The 15790-nt window shown below is 40.1% G+C and overlaps 1 protein-coding gene across 1 annotated transcript in view; it reads left to right on the plus strand.

The window, feature by feature from the left end:
- Positions 1-13668, plus strand: part of LOC118408272 (calcium/calmodulin-dependent protein kinase type IV-like) — a 38747-nt gene extending 25079 nt beyond the window's left edge. Inside the window, exons 6-12 of the mRNA XM_035808944.1 lie at positions 636-674; positions 3062-3113; positions 6095-6169; positions 6607-6682; positions 7215-7341; positions 8002-8151; positions 13456-13668. Coding sequence (XP_035664837.1) covers positions 636-674; positions 3062-3113; positions 6095-6169; positions 6607-6682; positions 7215-7341; positions 8002-8151; positions 13456-13584 — 648 coding nt within the window. The 3' untranslated portion in view covers positions 13585-13668. The remainder of the gene's footprint in view (positions 1-635; positions 675-3061; positions 3114-6094; positions 6170-6606; positions 6683-7214; positions 7342-8001; positions 8152-13455) is intronic.
- Positions 13669-15790: the final 2122 nt, after the last annotated feature.

Below are 15790 nucleotides of genomic sequence, written 5' to 3' on the forward strand. Positions count from 1 at the left end.
TTTGCAGTATACATGACCAGTCAAATGCACTCCAGACCTGTATATCTAAAATTTGTATACCTGGGGGAAGCTGCACTAGATATCTCTGAAAAACACTTTTTTGAGTGGTGGATATATGTAGATAAATGTTAATGGAGGTTACAGTTTCTCACAGTATAATCCTATTAGGCAAAATTAGTCATTATCTCCTTGTGCAAGATCTTTGAATAATTTGGTAGAGAAACAGTCTTTTGAAATAGTAGAAAAATTAGTTTGTCAGCCAAAGAACCAAGTGGATAGATTAACTTTTCAGAAGGCCTTAAAAGAGCTGTCCACAGTGCTGAAAAGATAGGTGTTAGAGGTAAAAATCTGATAAAGACCAAAATAAAAATATATTGGGAATGACAAGGATGTATTTAGATTTGTGATCCAATAAATGTTGCAGTTTATGTACAGATCATCATATTTCTAGTAAACAATTGACAGATGCAATAGGCTCACTCTATAAAGTAGAAATGTATATCGCAATCCTTTCTGGTTCACCAACTTCCATATCCTTAGAGATGTTCTATGTTGTTCGATTACCTTTAGATGAGTTATGTTTGATTCAACCTGATACATGTATAACATTCTGTTTCACTTTTTTGTCTTCACAGTATCTGCATGAGAATGACATAGTCCATCGAGACTTGAAGGTAAGGTATACATTTGATATTTACGTATTAACAATCAGAAAGTTCAATTAGTGATCTTAAGTGATCTTAATGTTGCTTGGGAAATTATGAAAGAGTACAAGTCTAGCTAACCAGGGCAAAAGATGCAAAAACTTGAAGTTTTGCTGCAGTACTAAGATGACAAACCAGGTGGCCCAAAATTGACCTTGAACTTTGTCTTTTCAAATACCAAACATCATCATAATCCATCCACAGGTTCTTAAGTTATACTGGCCTCAAATATCCAAAAACAGAGACAGACAGACAAACATGCAGACGTAAAAAGAAAAAGGACACAGACACACACAAAAAAAACAATTCCTCATAGAGGTAACAACAATGGCAGAATTGTTGGCCCTCGTATTGTGGGGATGTTCTATGCTATCGGAAAGTTGGAATTAATTTCCAGTAATATTTAACAAAAAATCAATGCACACACCTGCTTACACTGTAAGCACATAGATCATTCAAGGGAGAATTGATCGCATCCAGAGATAGCATGCCCATAACTTGTTAAATTACTTCCAGGATATAACACATGTCAGGGATTTTCATTTAAATTTGTTGGTACTCATCTTCATAAACACATAAAGTTATCTTATTCTTGCCAGGTGGCATGCCAGACTCTTAAAAAGTGGTAGGATCGTATATGTAACTTGCCCTTAGCTTGCCATTTAAGATTCCATGATGGAAAGCCAGCTTTGACCAAGTTTTCCGGCCAGATAAATCCCTTGAGAAGGTCAGGAAAGAGAGTTTTACGGCGTGAGCAGCAAGCTACTTATTTGGAGCCCCTGAATGAGTGATCAGCTTGTGAAGAAGATTATACGGCACATAGGTCCCAGTGTCTCCAGGGAAAATGGGCCCATTGAATGGACAGGAAATATGTTGGCTTTGGTGATAGATATCACGGATGGAAAATAACCAGGAGTATATGCAGAGGGGCTAATAAGGTGCATTGTGAGTTCTGCACTGTCTGTTTTTAAGGTTGGGAAGAAAGCCCCTAAATCATGATAGCAATTACAGAAGAGTGTATCAATCTTCAGATGTACATGGAAATCTACTTACTAATAGCATCTTGTAAGATGCTAAAGATCAATATACAACGTAGTGTTTTAGCTAATAATACATTGAATTGATTAACAAAGAGCACTTAAAAAAGGGAAAAAAACAATGACAGCATGGACTATGGTTTGAGTTCAGGTATGAAGGTCACATTGCACATTTTTGCAGTTATCAATAGCACCCGATGGTCATGCATAGAACCCAGATTGTAAAAAAAAGGCATATTTTCTGTTTGTTTGTTTTTTATTGGAAAGCGGCGCATGAATTTGCCAATCCATAGATTTTGTTTGGAAAAAAATTGGTGAAGATTTTAAATGCAGACTGAGGTTATTGTCATGGAAAATTTGTGGGAGGTGAAGCACGGGGTGGTTACAAGAGTAAACTCTTCCACTCTTCTTTGATAATCAGCATTAGATCTGTCTTATGAGCCTATGGTCCTTTCCAAAAAATATCTTCAGAAACTGCGAAGTCATACTGTGTTTGTAACATGAAAATCTGTGCAATGCTTATGCCTAACTTGAACTGAAGAGCAGTGCTAGGGCCACACCAATTTAATTTGTTGGTTCACAGATTTAAAAAAGTAGAAATATAGCAAGTGAACATCATAAAACCTAGAGGAAACTTGAATATGGCTGTATTCACTCCATAAAACTGAGTGCACTAAGGCATAAACCTGGTCCTCAGGCTTTGTTTTCATTATGTTTTTCCAGTGAAGCAAGTTTAAAAAAAATTTTTTTCTAAATCTGTGAACCCAAAAAATAAATTGTTTTGGCCTTAAGGAACATTCAGTTCTCACACTTGCATGGCATTGATAATGTCTCCTGACATACACTAATTTCATCACATTTCAATTACTGACCACCAGAGGGGAAGTAAGGTAGAGCAGAATAGAGGGCTGGAACCTACATATAACTAGATACTAGATACCTAATCACATGGGATGTATTGCAGCTGCTCTATAATGACTGTGCCAAGAGGGTATTCTCATTTTTTGTTGTAAGGATTTGTTGCAGTTTTGATAATTATAACTGTTATGATATTCAAAGGAGGATTATAAAATTAAACACATTGTTTTAACCATCAACTTGAGAAAAATTTGAAGAAAAGAACTCTGTTTGCATGGAGTGCGTTCTATTCAATCGGTAGAAACCTTTTTGATACAACTAAGAAGCCTGTGTGAAAATAATCACCCAGTCTGTAGCACTCGTATCGAACGTTATCACGGCCCAGGTATGACAAAATTAATGCCTGATACGTCCTGTATGTACCACACTTGTACTCAACCACTTTTCTCTGTATCTCTGCAGCCTGAGAATCTCCTGTACAGTGTTGAGGCAGACGATGCTCTGCTTAAGTTAGGTAAGTAATCAGACTCGTTTGACATCATTTGTTGGTACACATCAACATTTTCTCTTTGTACTTACTGCATCTACTCAACTTGGTTGCCATGCTGCAAATCTTTTCAAGTTAGGCCATGTTGAACTAATATATGGATGACATCCTCTTGCAAACTGATGAGAGTGTGCAAGTAAAAAGAAAGTTTGACAAAAAAGTTGCCTTAATTATGAAATCTAAGTGGTCAGAAAGGTTGAACATTAATACAAAACATAGTGTAACAAACAATAAATTCTTCATTTTGTTCTTTCACATCTGATCTTGAAATATTCTACGGCTCTTTTTTTTAATCCACGGCATATAGTTCTTATTTGTAGCTAAGGAAACAGCTAATATCACCCAAGCCATGCATCTAACTTACCAGGAGAGCAAAGCATCAATATTGTTACTGAAAAGAGTGTTAGCTTTTGCCAGAACTGTTCTATATCACATACTGCGGTTCCCAGAGAGGTGAATAGTTATGTTGTAGACCTTTCTGAAGCTATAAAAATTATTAGTCAACCCCATGGCAGCTATAGACAGCAATGGTCACAAGAAGTTGCTGATTGATGATGTTGCAGAAGAAAGGCCAGCAACCCCTGCCTGTGTTGTATCATACATATTACCACATCCAAGTCTAAGCTTGGGTGGAAAGTGTGACTAAATACATTGACCCACACTTTATGACGCATGTACTTCAGGAGAAATCTCTGAACTACTCACAAGCACCTTTTACCCATATAGCTTCAACTTGGCACACAGCCATGCAGTGGAAACAAAAATTGAGTTTCCCTACATGAATCCATAAATCCACCTTTCATATGTATTCTCATCATGGTTGAGCTGTGTGTTTTTAGTGAGCTGTGAAGATTCCATAAAACTATTAAAGGATTTCAGCAAGGATTTGAAATGGGCATGCTAGCAATGCAACCATGCAAGTCTCAGGCATATGATATTGCATTATTTACTTTTGTATGTTTTTTAGTCACTAACAAAGTTGGGAGTTAAGAATGCCTACTTGCAAGAAAGAAAAACAAATGGAACATTCAAGAAAACAAAGTCAACATTGTGTGATGATTCAGAATTGCTATGGAGAAGATTAACAAGGTATTGTGGATGTAAGCCTGTCGAATTATCTCCATGGAAGGGAATCATAATACATTTGTGCCTAATCCAGATAAAAATCCAGATCTTCTTCAACCTCGTATTAGGGATGACAGTGCAAAGGACCTGGCAGATCAGGTTCAATAGTGTTAGGTAACATCTTGTATAATCGCAAAAGTTATATAAACAGAAAGTTATTTTTGAATTCTGTAGGATTACTGAAATCCATTAGGCCAGGCTGATCGATTTCCTTGCTTAAAAATAGAACTGTAGCAAGCAGATATCATATAAGCATAGGATCAGGTAGGTAAAACTTGCATATGACCGTATTTATTCTGTTAAACTGAGTGCACCTAAGCATAACCCTTCTTTGTTTTCAAATTGCTGTTTTTATGAATTAAACATATTCTGTTTTTTAAAATCTGTGAACCAACCAACCAACCAACAAATTAATCTAATGTGACCTTAATGTCCATTAAAAGCATGATCCTTGGCTCTACAGTAACCTTTTGTTTGACATATGGTTTTCTAACTGCTATTCCGGCTTACAAGAAAAGACAATTAGGAAATTAATGAGGATGGCTATTCCTGGACATATAGCATTTCCATCTATTCATTAGTCCTAACTTCCATAGTTGGTCAGACATACATGTAGGGGCAGTATGGCTCTCGAGAAACAGTTCCCTTCCCTCTGCTTTTGAAAAATTATTCATTTTACATTTTTGTGTATATTCACAAGGATATACTGCATGATAATCTGTTGCTTAATTCTATGTACATATCATCACACTAACATTCACTGATAGTTATGTCTTTAAACTAAATGTTAGCGTTAACCGTACATACAGTTTATAGTCCGATGCAATTTGGGGCTTCATAGATCATTCATGCCACACTGTCTATTAGTTTCAAATACAATGTATAACAGATACCCTTGGTGCATCCTGATATGAAATAAATACATATTGCCAATATGGAATTGTGCATCTGTGATTTCCACAACAGTTCCTGTTCAATTTGTACAGTACATGTGATGTAAAACTGGATATTTCAGTCCAGGTCCTCCATGTGTGATGGAGGTGAGGTAACCAAATTGATTCCAACTGACTGACAGGCCTGGGAACAGGTCTATGGGGAAATTTGCCTGGGTTTATATTGAATTCACAGTCTACTGTGCTGGAATTGTGGGCCAGGTTATTGGATTTACAGCTGAATGTGTCAGTGCTTCATGTGTGCAGACAGGTATAACATTTTCTGAGCAGGATAATAACATTTTTCCTGCAAGTACAGCCTCTCCCCTTTATATCAACTTCTGAGGTTTTATACTACATGTATATTTGTTCATAATAAGACATGCGAGACCATTCGCCTTGCAGCACATCGGTCTAGTACTCCATCTAAACTCCAAAAGCAAAAAGAGCAAGGATCCTGTAGTGTTAAACCCAGAACTATCATTTATGCATGGACACATTAACTTAATAATATGTACATATAGATGGATCCTTTTCTTTACATGGCTGGCCACATAAATGATATGCTGAAGAAAAAGAACTGATAAACCTTACACTCTAGTTTCCATGGCCAGACTTGTCAGTCTTGCTATGAAGACTCATTCAGTACACTTTCTACCACAATTGCTGTTTGGTTTTCTACATTGCAACATTATATTTCATTTCAATTGAAAGAATCCATGGAAGAACACTAAAAAAATGCATTTCTGTCAAGATGTGAACATCTTGATAGAAATGCATTAATATGCAGTAACTTGAAGGAGTATCTAATTTGCCCACAGTTGCTCAAACTTGAAAGTAATAAATGGAGAAAAATACAGTCTGACAGAAAGTTGAAACTTTGTTTTGCAGCTGACTTTGGCCTGTCTAAGATCATCAGCAATGAGGTGACGATGCAGACAGTGTGTGGAACACCTGGATACTGTGGTGAGTTTATCAAAACTTATCCAGGCACAATTCTAAGGTTCATAAGCTGAGTGTCCAATACTTGACGTTGTTATACATAGATTTTGCTCTCATAAATGTGTTGCAGTCCTTCTGCGTATAGTTGCTTTGGAGTTTAAGATGTATTTTGCCATGTGCCCTACAAGACTTAAAAATTTCATGTCATCAAGACCTTCAAAAAATGTCTTGGACATCTTCAGTTGATGTTAGTGTGCATCTTTTGAGGATTCCTGATACTGCATTACTATTAGGTCTTTTTTAATGCATCAGTCAATGCATCAGTCTTCGGGTACCCAGCAGACTTATGAGAGTTGATGTTAGTCATTGAAACCCTGATAGCAGAACAGTCTTTATTACCTCATGGGGGGTTAGGGGGTGGAGATGTTTTATGGACTCACTTTTCTGTTCCATTTGCACAGCCCCAGAGGTGCTGAGAGGCCAGCCATATGGACCAATGGTGGACATGTGGAGCATAGGAGTCGTCACGTACATCCTGTAGGTCACTTACTGTAGCATGCTATTAGCTGCTATCTCAGTTCATCATGTGGTCAGTATGTAGCAAACATGTACTTCAGGTTGAATCCAAGGATACAAGACTGTGCTTATACATGTACCTTTAAAATGCCAATTTATATACATTTTTTTTTACATTCTACACACATGGTACTATTGGTAGTAAACAGTATCTATTTAAGTTTGCCCGCCGTTTCATCATTAGTGTAGTAAGCTTTTGCTCTTAAGTAAGAAGCAAGCTTTCTTACTAATATTACAGGTAGACTAAATGAAAATCAAAACAGTCAACCTCATGTTGAGATGTGGAACTTTAGAATAAGTATTTTGAAGGTAATATTGTAGAGAGCTTCTGTGATGTACATTGTACGAAACATTTTTATAGTTACAATAATATTGTCTCACAGATTTTCCAATTAAGTTACAAAACACAATGCCAGACACTCTGGCGTACCGATCATGAACAACATTGTTTGGTTGAAAGAAATTAAACAACATGACTTGGTTTCTGTTCCAGGTTGGTTGGGTTTGAGCCCTTCTACGATGAGCGTGGTGACCAGTACATGTTCAGGAAGATCCTGAAGGCTGACTATGAGTTCATGGCACCCTGGTGGGATGACGTCTCTCTCAACGCTAAGGACCTGGTAGGTCAACTGTAGCATCAACGTCTGCCATTTGTAATGAGATACTGAAAATTGGCTACCAGCAAACATCCAGCTCTGCATAGTCTGTGTATCTCAATACCTTTTTTGACTCAGAATTAGGATATATTTCCAAAGCTCAGTTCTATAAATTTAACCCAAAGCAGCCTCTTTGGAAGTATCTTTTCAAATTTTTCAGAGATTTTTGCAATAGGATTACTCTAATTGAAATTGATTCAAGAATCAATTCAAGAATGTATACTGGAAGTCAATAAGTCACCTTTTCCCTCTCTTTTTCAAGCTAATAGTATGCTTCTCACACCTGGGAGTACATGCGAAATATGAGATTGTGAGATCGTGTGGCGAAATTGGCAGTTCTTTAGGCTCAGGTCCAAAGTTCAAAACCTGCCATGCCATCGATCTTGTGCCCTTGGGAAAGGCACGTTATGCGATTTTCCTCACTTCACTCAGGTTAAAATGAGTACTAGTACTTAGCTTCTGCTAGGGCTGTCCTTTGGATGGGACATTTAATGGAGGTCCGGGTTGACATCTTGCAAAAGTGATAGTCACCTGTTATGTCAATACTTCCACAAATGTGGTAAAACTGAATAGGATATGAAATGAAATAAATAAGTATACCACTCCTTTCACTTTTCTCCCCAGGTTCAGAGGTTGCTGGTCATTGACCCCAAGAAGCGGCTTTCTGCTGCACAAGTCCTGAATCACCCGTGGGTCAAGGGCAAGGCCAAGTCTGACCACCTGCAGGACACGGTCACCAAGATCAAGGAGTTCAATGCCAAGCGGAAGCTCAAGGTGACCACAGTTGTTTTTTTTTTAATGTAGAATTAAAGATTTATAATTATAAGTCCCCATCTTGGATCCTGCTTTATTAGCTCCCATAGAATTGGAAAATATTCCAAAATGCATATGATTAGAGCAAATATAATGTTTAAAAAATGTACCTCTGAATGAATTTCAGCATATTCTTATTTTCATATGATTTCAATCCATAAAATGCAGTGTCAGTGAAAGAAACATAGAAGAATTGTCTGAGGGTATTCACCCAGGTTACCATCTGCGACATTTAGTCATTTAGCTGAAAACTAATTAGAAGGATAGGATCCAAAGCAGATGCTGAGCCAAAGAGCAGAAAATTAGGCAGAGCAGTCCATATGTGCAGTTAGGATATAATGGAGACAGAGAACACAAATTACACAAGTGTACAGCAGTTCCTTCTGGCAGTCTAATGGCATGATGCTGTCTACTGCACAGTGCTGATGAAGTTGAAACTTAGATGTTTGTTTTTGTACATTGTATTTATCAGAAATGAAACAAGTCATTACGTTAGGAGAGTCAAGACAAGTCTCACTGGTAACGCTAGTTTGTCCCTCTATAACCTAGGGTAACCTGTGGTCAGGCCTCTCAGAAACGGTATATTAGGGATATGAAGTCGACAGGTGGTGGTTTCAAACTGCAATATTTTCAAAATAACCCATGGACTAGCATTAATGCCTGACCCAAAGAAATACATTCAATAACTTATAAACTAAATACAAAAACTGATAATAGATGGAATAGAATACATTAGATGACAATACATAAAATACAGCATGAAAAGAAGCAAAGTATCCACACTGACAATCATTGGATCATCCTCATTAGTGATGGGGGCAGTGCCGAAGTCGCGCGGTGGAAGCCGAGTCCCAGCAATGGCTATAAGGGCGGGTGGGTGGGGAAAGAAAAGCGCTTCCCCTCCTCACAACGCTCTATCCACTTTTCCCACTCGCTACAGGTCGGCCCCACTTTGCTCTTCGGCACTAGTATTATGGATTTATCCAGATGAAAGCCAGTATGGATTATACACCCGTCTTACATAGTGTTATTCATCCGCTCTTTCTTTCATTGTCACCTGTCCATGTGCCAGGTCTGCCCCACCTTGCACTTCTGAGCTGCGGATGTCTCCGGGAGAATGGCAGAAGGGATTATGCACGCCACCTTATATGGTATTATTTGATCACATGATTTCGGCTGACCAATGATCGTGCAGTGTGAATAGCAAAGTATCCACACTGACAATCATTGGATCATCCTCATTAGTGATGGGGGCAGTGCCTCCGTCGCGCTGGCTCCTCCCAATGTCCTGCAATAGGCATAATCACTGCTTTCCCATACTTTCACATGAAAGTATCTCTCCCCATCCTCATTATCCCCTTCCTTATTATCCCCATTCTTATCCCCTTACTCAATCGACCATCATGCACCGCCACCACCGCGCACCCGTGCTTTGCGAACCCATGTAGACAGGATTGGCTGCACTGTTCCTCGGCCAACTTCCTAGTTTGAGATGTATTGTTGCCATCTCAGTCTCAAAATGCTGAATGGCAAATAACCCCTCTGGTCTGCAGTGTCAAAGTATTTCTCTTATCTTTCTGTAATTGTTTGCCAAGTTTCTGCACTATACAATACCGTAGAAAGCACACACGCATTGCACCTATGCATTCTACTTCCCAGCTTAGTGTGTCTGGCTTTCCATACCCTCTTACGTTTTATACAGGTAGCAGCTCCAAGCCTCATTCTGTTCCTAATTTAAATGCTTCTACCCTTTCTTTTGTTGGCTGTGATGCCTAGGAGAACCTCTTGCAGATTTCCCTACCTAATTTCAGTATCGCTGCTCCATCTTGGTCAATTCAAGTATCATTACTTCTATTTTCTTCTTACTTATACTTAGCCCAACTGAATTCCCATTTACTGAAAAGTCTTCACTGAGGAGAACCAGGTCATCTGCCAAGTCTGCGTGTTACCATACTTGTGCCCTTGGGAAAGGCACTTTATACGGCTTTCTCAGGTGAAAATGAGTACTTAGCTTTGGCTAGGGCCGTCACTCAGATAGGACGTTAATGGAGGTCCCCTGTCTGGGGACAGCCATATCCCGGGCACGTCAAAGAACCCACCACACGTGCGCTGTGAGTGGTTCAAAACCTACAGTTGCCACACCTGGGGCAATTACTGTCGTATTGAGGTCACTTGAGTGGCGCCAAATGACAGCTCGCTCCAGACCCTTGCGATTGAGGCCGGCCTATTGTAAGCTTCTCGCACATCAATCCCTGGCTGCCAAGAGAGAGTAGTCGGCCTACCCATTTAAATGACAAGATAACAGTAACCATAACAGGTCCAAATCCTCGAACTGCCCACGTCTGAACCATGGTATTCTCTAATCTCATAACCCCGTCTATTACATGTCCACCGAGGAGTAGTGACAAGATACGTTCTTACCTAATACATGACACGTTAAGACACTAAACCATTCTGAGAGTTCTCCAATATGTAGTCTTACACCACACTCCCTCCCATTGCGAATTCCTTTATCACACATGTTAGCTTCTCTGGAAAACCATAGTGTAAACTTGTACGGCGATCACAGTGTAGGCCTGTGGACTATCATTGGCCTTTCGAAGTCCCCTTATGCGGTGAATGGTGAGAGGTTTATTACGGGCAACCTAGTTTCCAACATTTGTCCCAAGACCCATATCTAATATACCTTGCTCACCATGCAATTATACATAGGCACATTCAACAATCCCAGATCACTCTTCAATACGTGCACTCTGCAATGCAACCGATGAGGACTTTTTCCCTACGTTAAGTCCTCACAGAGCCGAGTGAACTTCTAGTCACGAGACACTGTGTCCCTTTTACGTGATCGTGCTTCCCAAGTCACGTGCACCTTGAGTGCTTAGTCATCAAATTTGAAGTTTGGTGGAGAGGCCGTATTGATGCTCATGATCTCAAATTCCCTTGCATTGATTTTCAATCCGACTCTCCATGACTGACGTCTATTGTCTCGTTACTTGTTGTAGCTCCTCTTCACTATTCTCTATAAAGGCGATGTCGTCAGCAAAGATTTAATGACCTCTGAACTCCTGAGGTTGTGACCTCCTACGTAACAATAAAATATGCATATATACAGACCTCACTCCCTCTGTGAAGTCATCGGCGCCATGTTGGATCACAACACATGCTCGTACAGCACACGACGATGTCATTGGTTAATTTAATTAACCTCCAATGTGGTCACCGGGGAACTCATATCTTAATTACCATGACACACCTGCATCGTGGCGCCTGCCCAAGTCTATCAACTGATACCCCTGGGTATACACCTCGATACCAATTGTATCAATCCTGCCATTGCCAAATTGCTCACCTAACACACTAAATACGTCTATTTCATTCACGTAGCCCTTATATCCATCATATGAATGCCGGCACGGTCGCCGACACTTTCATTCACGTAAGCCTATGGTGGATGACTTGCCTCCTGCACGTAACGCCTGTGAAACTCTTGTCTCCCGTTCATTACGTACCACATATCTTGTGTGACGTGAGATTATCCAACCTCTGCACACCCGGTGTGATAAAACTGATATAGCGTCCCAGACGCAATATCTCCAATCTCAGCACACCCAGTGTGCTCGCTGCAAACTGCCATAGTCAAAGCTAAGGCCTAAGCCGCAACATAACTTACGTCCCAGACGTAAGATATCCAGTCTCTGCACACCCAGTGTGCTCGCTGCAAACTGCCATAGTCAAAGCTAAGGCCTATTAAAGCAGCAACATAACTTACGTCCCAGACGTAAGATATCCAATCTCAGCACACCCAGTGTGCTCGCTGCAAACTGCCATAGTTAGAGCTAAGGCCTAAGCCGCAACATAACTTACGTCCCAGACGCAAGATATCCAATCTCAGCACACCCAGTGTGCTCGCTGCAAACTGCCATAGTCAAAGCTAAGGCCTAAGCCGCAACATAACTTACGTCCCAGACGTAAGATATCCAATCTCAGCACACCCAGTGTGCTCGCTGCAAACTGCCATAGTCAAAGCTAAGGCCTATTAAAGCAGCAACATAACTTACGTCCCAGACGCAAGATATCCAATCTCAGCACACCCAGTGTGCTCGCTGCAAACTGCCATAGTCAGAGCTAAGGCCTAAGCAGCAACATAACTTACGTCCCAGACGCAAGATATCCAATCTCAGCACACCCAATGTGCTCGCTGCAAACTGCTGTAGTCAGAGAACACCCGGCGTAAGGGGACCAACAGCAAAGCAGCCGACGTCACGAGCTGGTTTCTTCGAGCAGTATTAACTCAATCAACCAGGTGCATACGCGCGCCACGTGTGCACAATCTACCGACGTCCCATCCACATGCAAATTTCATGGCGCCGCTCTCAGCTCCTGTAGGATGGTAACTCTGGCGGCAAAATCGCTGACTCAGGCTGTGAGTTATTGTGGTAGCTGCCGTTGCCATGATTCCCATGTCCGTCTGCCTGCTTGGGTTGTCCTCGTTGTTCTCATGTTGTCGTCGTTGTCCTCTCCTCTGTCTATGAAATACTTTGTCGACTTCTGTGAAGATCTACAGTTTGATAACGACATAAGAACACCACACGTTAGACTTTGCTGCATTCCGCTCAAATGCAGCGCTACCCCCAACCCAAGCAAGCTTCCGCCACGCGAAGCTAGATCGGGCAACGTCGTGGACGCACGGGAAGCTCGACTTGAATTGTCCACCCAGCTACCAACTGAATACGTGATAAACGCAGCCGGAGACCCAAATCTAGACAGCACACTACCTCAGAAATGCAAATCAGCCCCATGTGCGCCCACCATCCACATTCTCGCCGACAACTCAAACGTGGAACAAATTGACAGCAAAATGCGAAAAAGACAATTCCCTGCACAAAGTGTTACCACTGCGACACCCCAAACCTTTCAGGTGGAAACTGTGCTAAACTCTGCTTCATCAGTACACGTGGCGTAGGGTTTCTCTGCACTGCTGCCAACACGACCCTGCTTGTGTCTTCTTGCTGCGGATGTCTCCGGGAGAATGGCAGAAGGGATTATGCACGCCACCTTATATGGTATTATTTGATCACATGATTTCGGCTGACCAATGATCGTGCAGTGTGAATAGTCATAGGATTCAATAACAAAGCAGGCAAGGTATGTCAATGGGTCGTCATGATATTTGGAAGGGTGGAACGGATAGAATTCCGGTTGATCAGGGTTGGTATTACAGGAATACACCTAATACCCTGATGTTACCATTGCCCCCTCCAGGCTGCGATGCACGCGGTGGTGGCCTCCAGTCGTCTGGGCAGTGCCAGCAGTGGCAGCAGTGCGGGAAGCGAGCGGACCTCGCCCAAACCCTCCTCCAGACCAGCCGCAGAGGAAGGCAAGGAAGAGTAGACCGGAAACACTCTCATACAGAAACACTCTCTCTACGCAAGGCTCCACAAAATGGTTGTAGGAGATTTTATACCTGCAATACAGCATATAGCCTGGCATATTCCATAAGATATATACATGTCTATTGGTACATGTAGCTACAACATACTCTCCAAAGCTTTTTATCTCTCACAGTTAGAGTCAATTCCACATTACCGAGAGGGTGTTTCTTGCCTTTTGTTCCAACATTTTGGAAATCTTTGTTACAATCTAACTGTGATAAGTAACTGTTTAGAACTATTTATAACATCTGTGTGATGTTTGAAATATTTTCTATAGTGTTCGTACATGTTAGAAACATTTCTAACATCAAATACATTACTTCTGTTAGTTTCTAAACTGTTCCAACATACATTCATCATTTGTGATCACATGTTCGAACATCGATACAATGTTTTGTATCTGGGGCAGTGGGCTGGAAAGAGGGCAATTCACACATCCCTGCCAAGTACAGGAAATCATGTCTGTCTGCCACCTTTTCACAAAAGACTCACCAGTGTCTTCTGAAGAAAATCTAAAGATACAAGGCCAAACAAATGACCCAGCTTAGCACCTTTGTTTATTGGGGGCAATAAAAGTTTTTACGGAGGGAAAAAAATGACACAAATTGTTGGAACATGTTGGAACAATAACAGAAGCACATAGATGTTTGAAAATTGTTCTAAATAAAGAGATATTCGTATTGTTACTTTCCCAATGTTTCCAACAAATATGAATAGGTTCAAACATGTTCAAACTTTCATTTTTAATTGTTTGAACAATTTAGAATATAGTGACTGAAAAACTCTTTTACTTTAAAAAGTTCAAACTTATTACAAATATTATCTTAAAACCCTCTCAGTGACTCGGAACTGACTCTAGTTGGAATCTTGTCAATATCTGAACTCTTGTTAACTGATTCATATAGATAGCATAGCTGATAATAGTTAATACTTAGTCTGTAATTTGAGATTTTTCTGTTTCCACATTCGTGTTGTCTCAAATTACAAGGATATGTTTTACGCCTTCAGGCTGAGATAGCCATACAATATACGGGCAAAACGGAATGATTTATATATATGTATGTATAAAGCTTAACACATTAACTTCAGAGATTATGGAGATGGTTGAAGTTGAAAAAACAAAATCATGAATTTATTGAGGGTAATCGTAGACTTTCATCAGTCATTTATTTCAAAGGAGATTTTTGAGTGGATAAGGGAGATTAATGTTGATATGAGATTGTTAATTTTGTTGCAGCTCCTGTTGGGACAGAGACTGGGAAGTTTTGTATGATAGTCTCTTGATGCAGATGATTGTCATTTCTGTGTCTGCATGCCCATGTCTGTGTCTGTGTGTGGTTCTAACATGGTAGCTTTTGCAACTCACTAAAGTAGAAGTATCTCGTGATGTACATAATGTAGGAACAGAAAGCATGATGTGTACTGTAGTACACAGGTCTGTATAAGAATGTAGTTAAATCTACATATTATTTTGGTTAAGGTCTCATAGAATGTTGTCTGTATTTGTGACATCTTTTGAGGTTATGATGTATTGTATTCTGTCTCAAGCAATCTACAAAACAGGTTTTACCCATTTTAGACCCAAGGATCATTTTAAACAACCTGATTTGGTGAAAACATGCTCTTAAATTTTTCTCTTTGTTGCTAGGTTCAACCCATTCACACTGAGCTACAAGGTTGTACATGTTAAGTACAGTTTATCCAATTGAAGGATAAGATGATGTATAATTCTTTGTTGAGTTTTCTGTACAAACCTGGTACAATTTTTTATGTTACCTCCCATTTTTTTGGAAACTATCAGACAGCTATCATGCTTCTGAAAGTTTAGTGGTTCAGATGTAATATTCTGACATGGTTTGAAGTAAAATCTATTGTATATTGTTTCTCTTCAAGATGTACAGAGGATACTGCACTCAAAGGCAATGGGATAATCTGTAACATTGATAATGGAGATGGCATTTGTTGTTTGTATATCCAGATCTCACCTGTTCAAGGGGTGATTAATAAGTTCACAGCCTCACCCAGAAGTTAAGTGCACAACTCAAATTTTAGGGCATAGTTATCTTACCAATCCACCAAATTTCAAATCATTTCAGTCACGAATTTCCAGCCAACGTCCATCTTGACTGAGGAATAATGATCACAATGATTTGAATTTTGGTAGG

The sequence above is a fragment of the Branchiostoma floridae genome, chromosome 2 (genome assembly GCF_000003815.2).
Source record: "Branchiostoma floridae strain S238N-H82 chromosome 2, Bfl_VNyyK, whole genome shotgun sequence".
NCBI lineage: Eukaryota > Metazoa > Chordata > Leptocardii > Amphioxiformes > Branchiostomatidae > Branchiostoma > Branchiostoma floridae.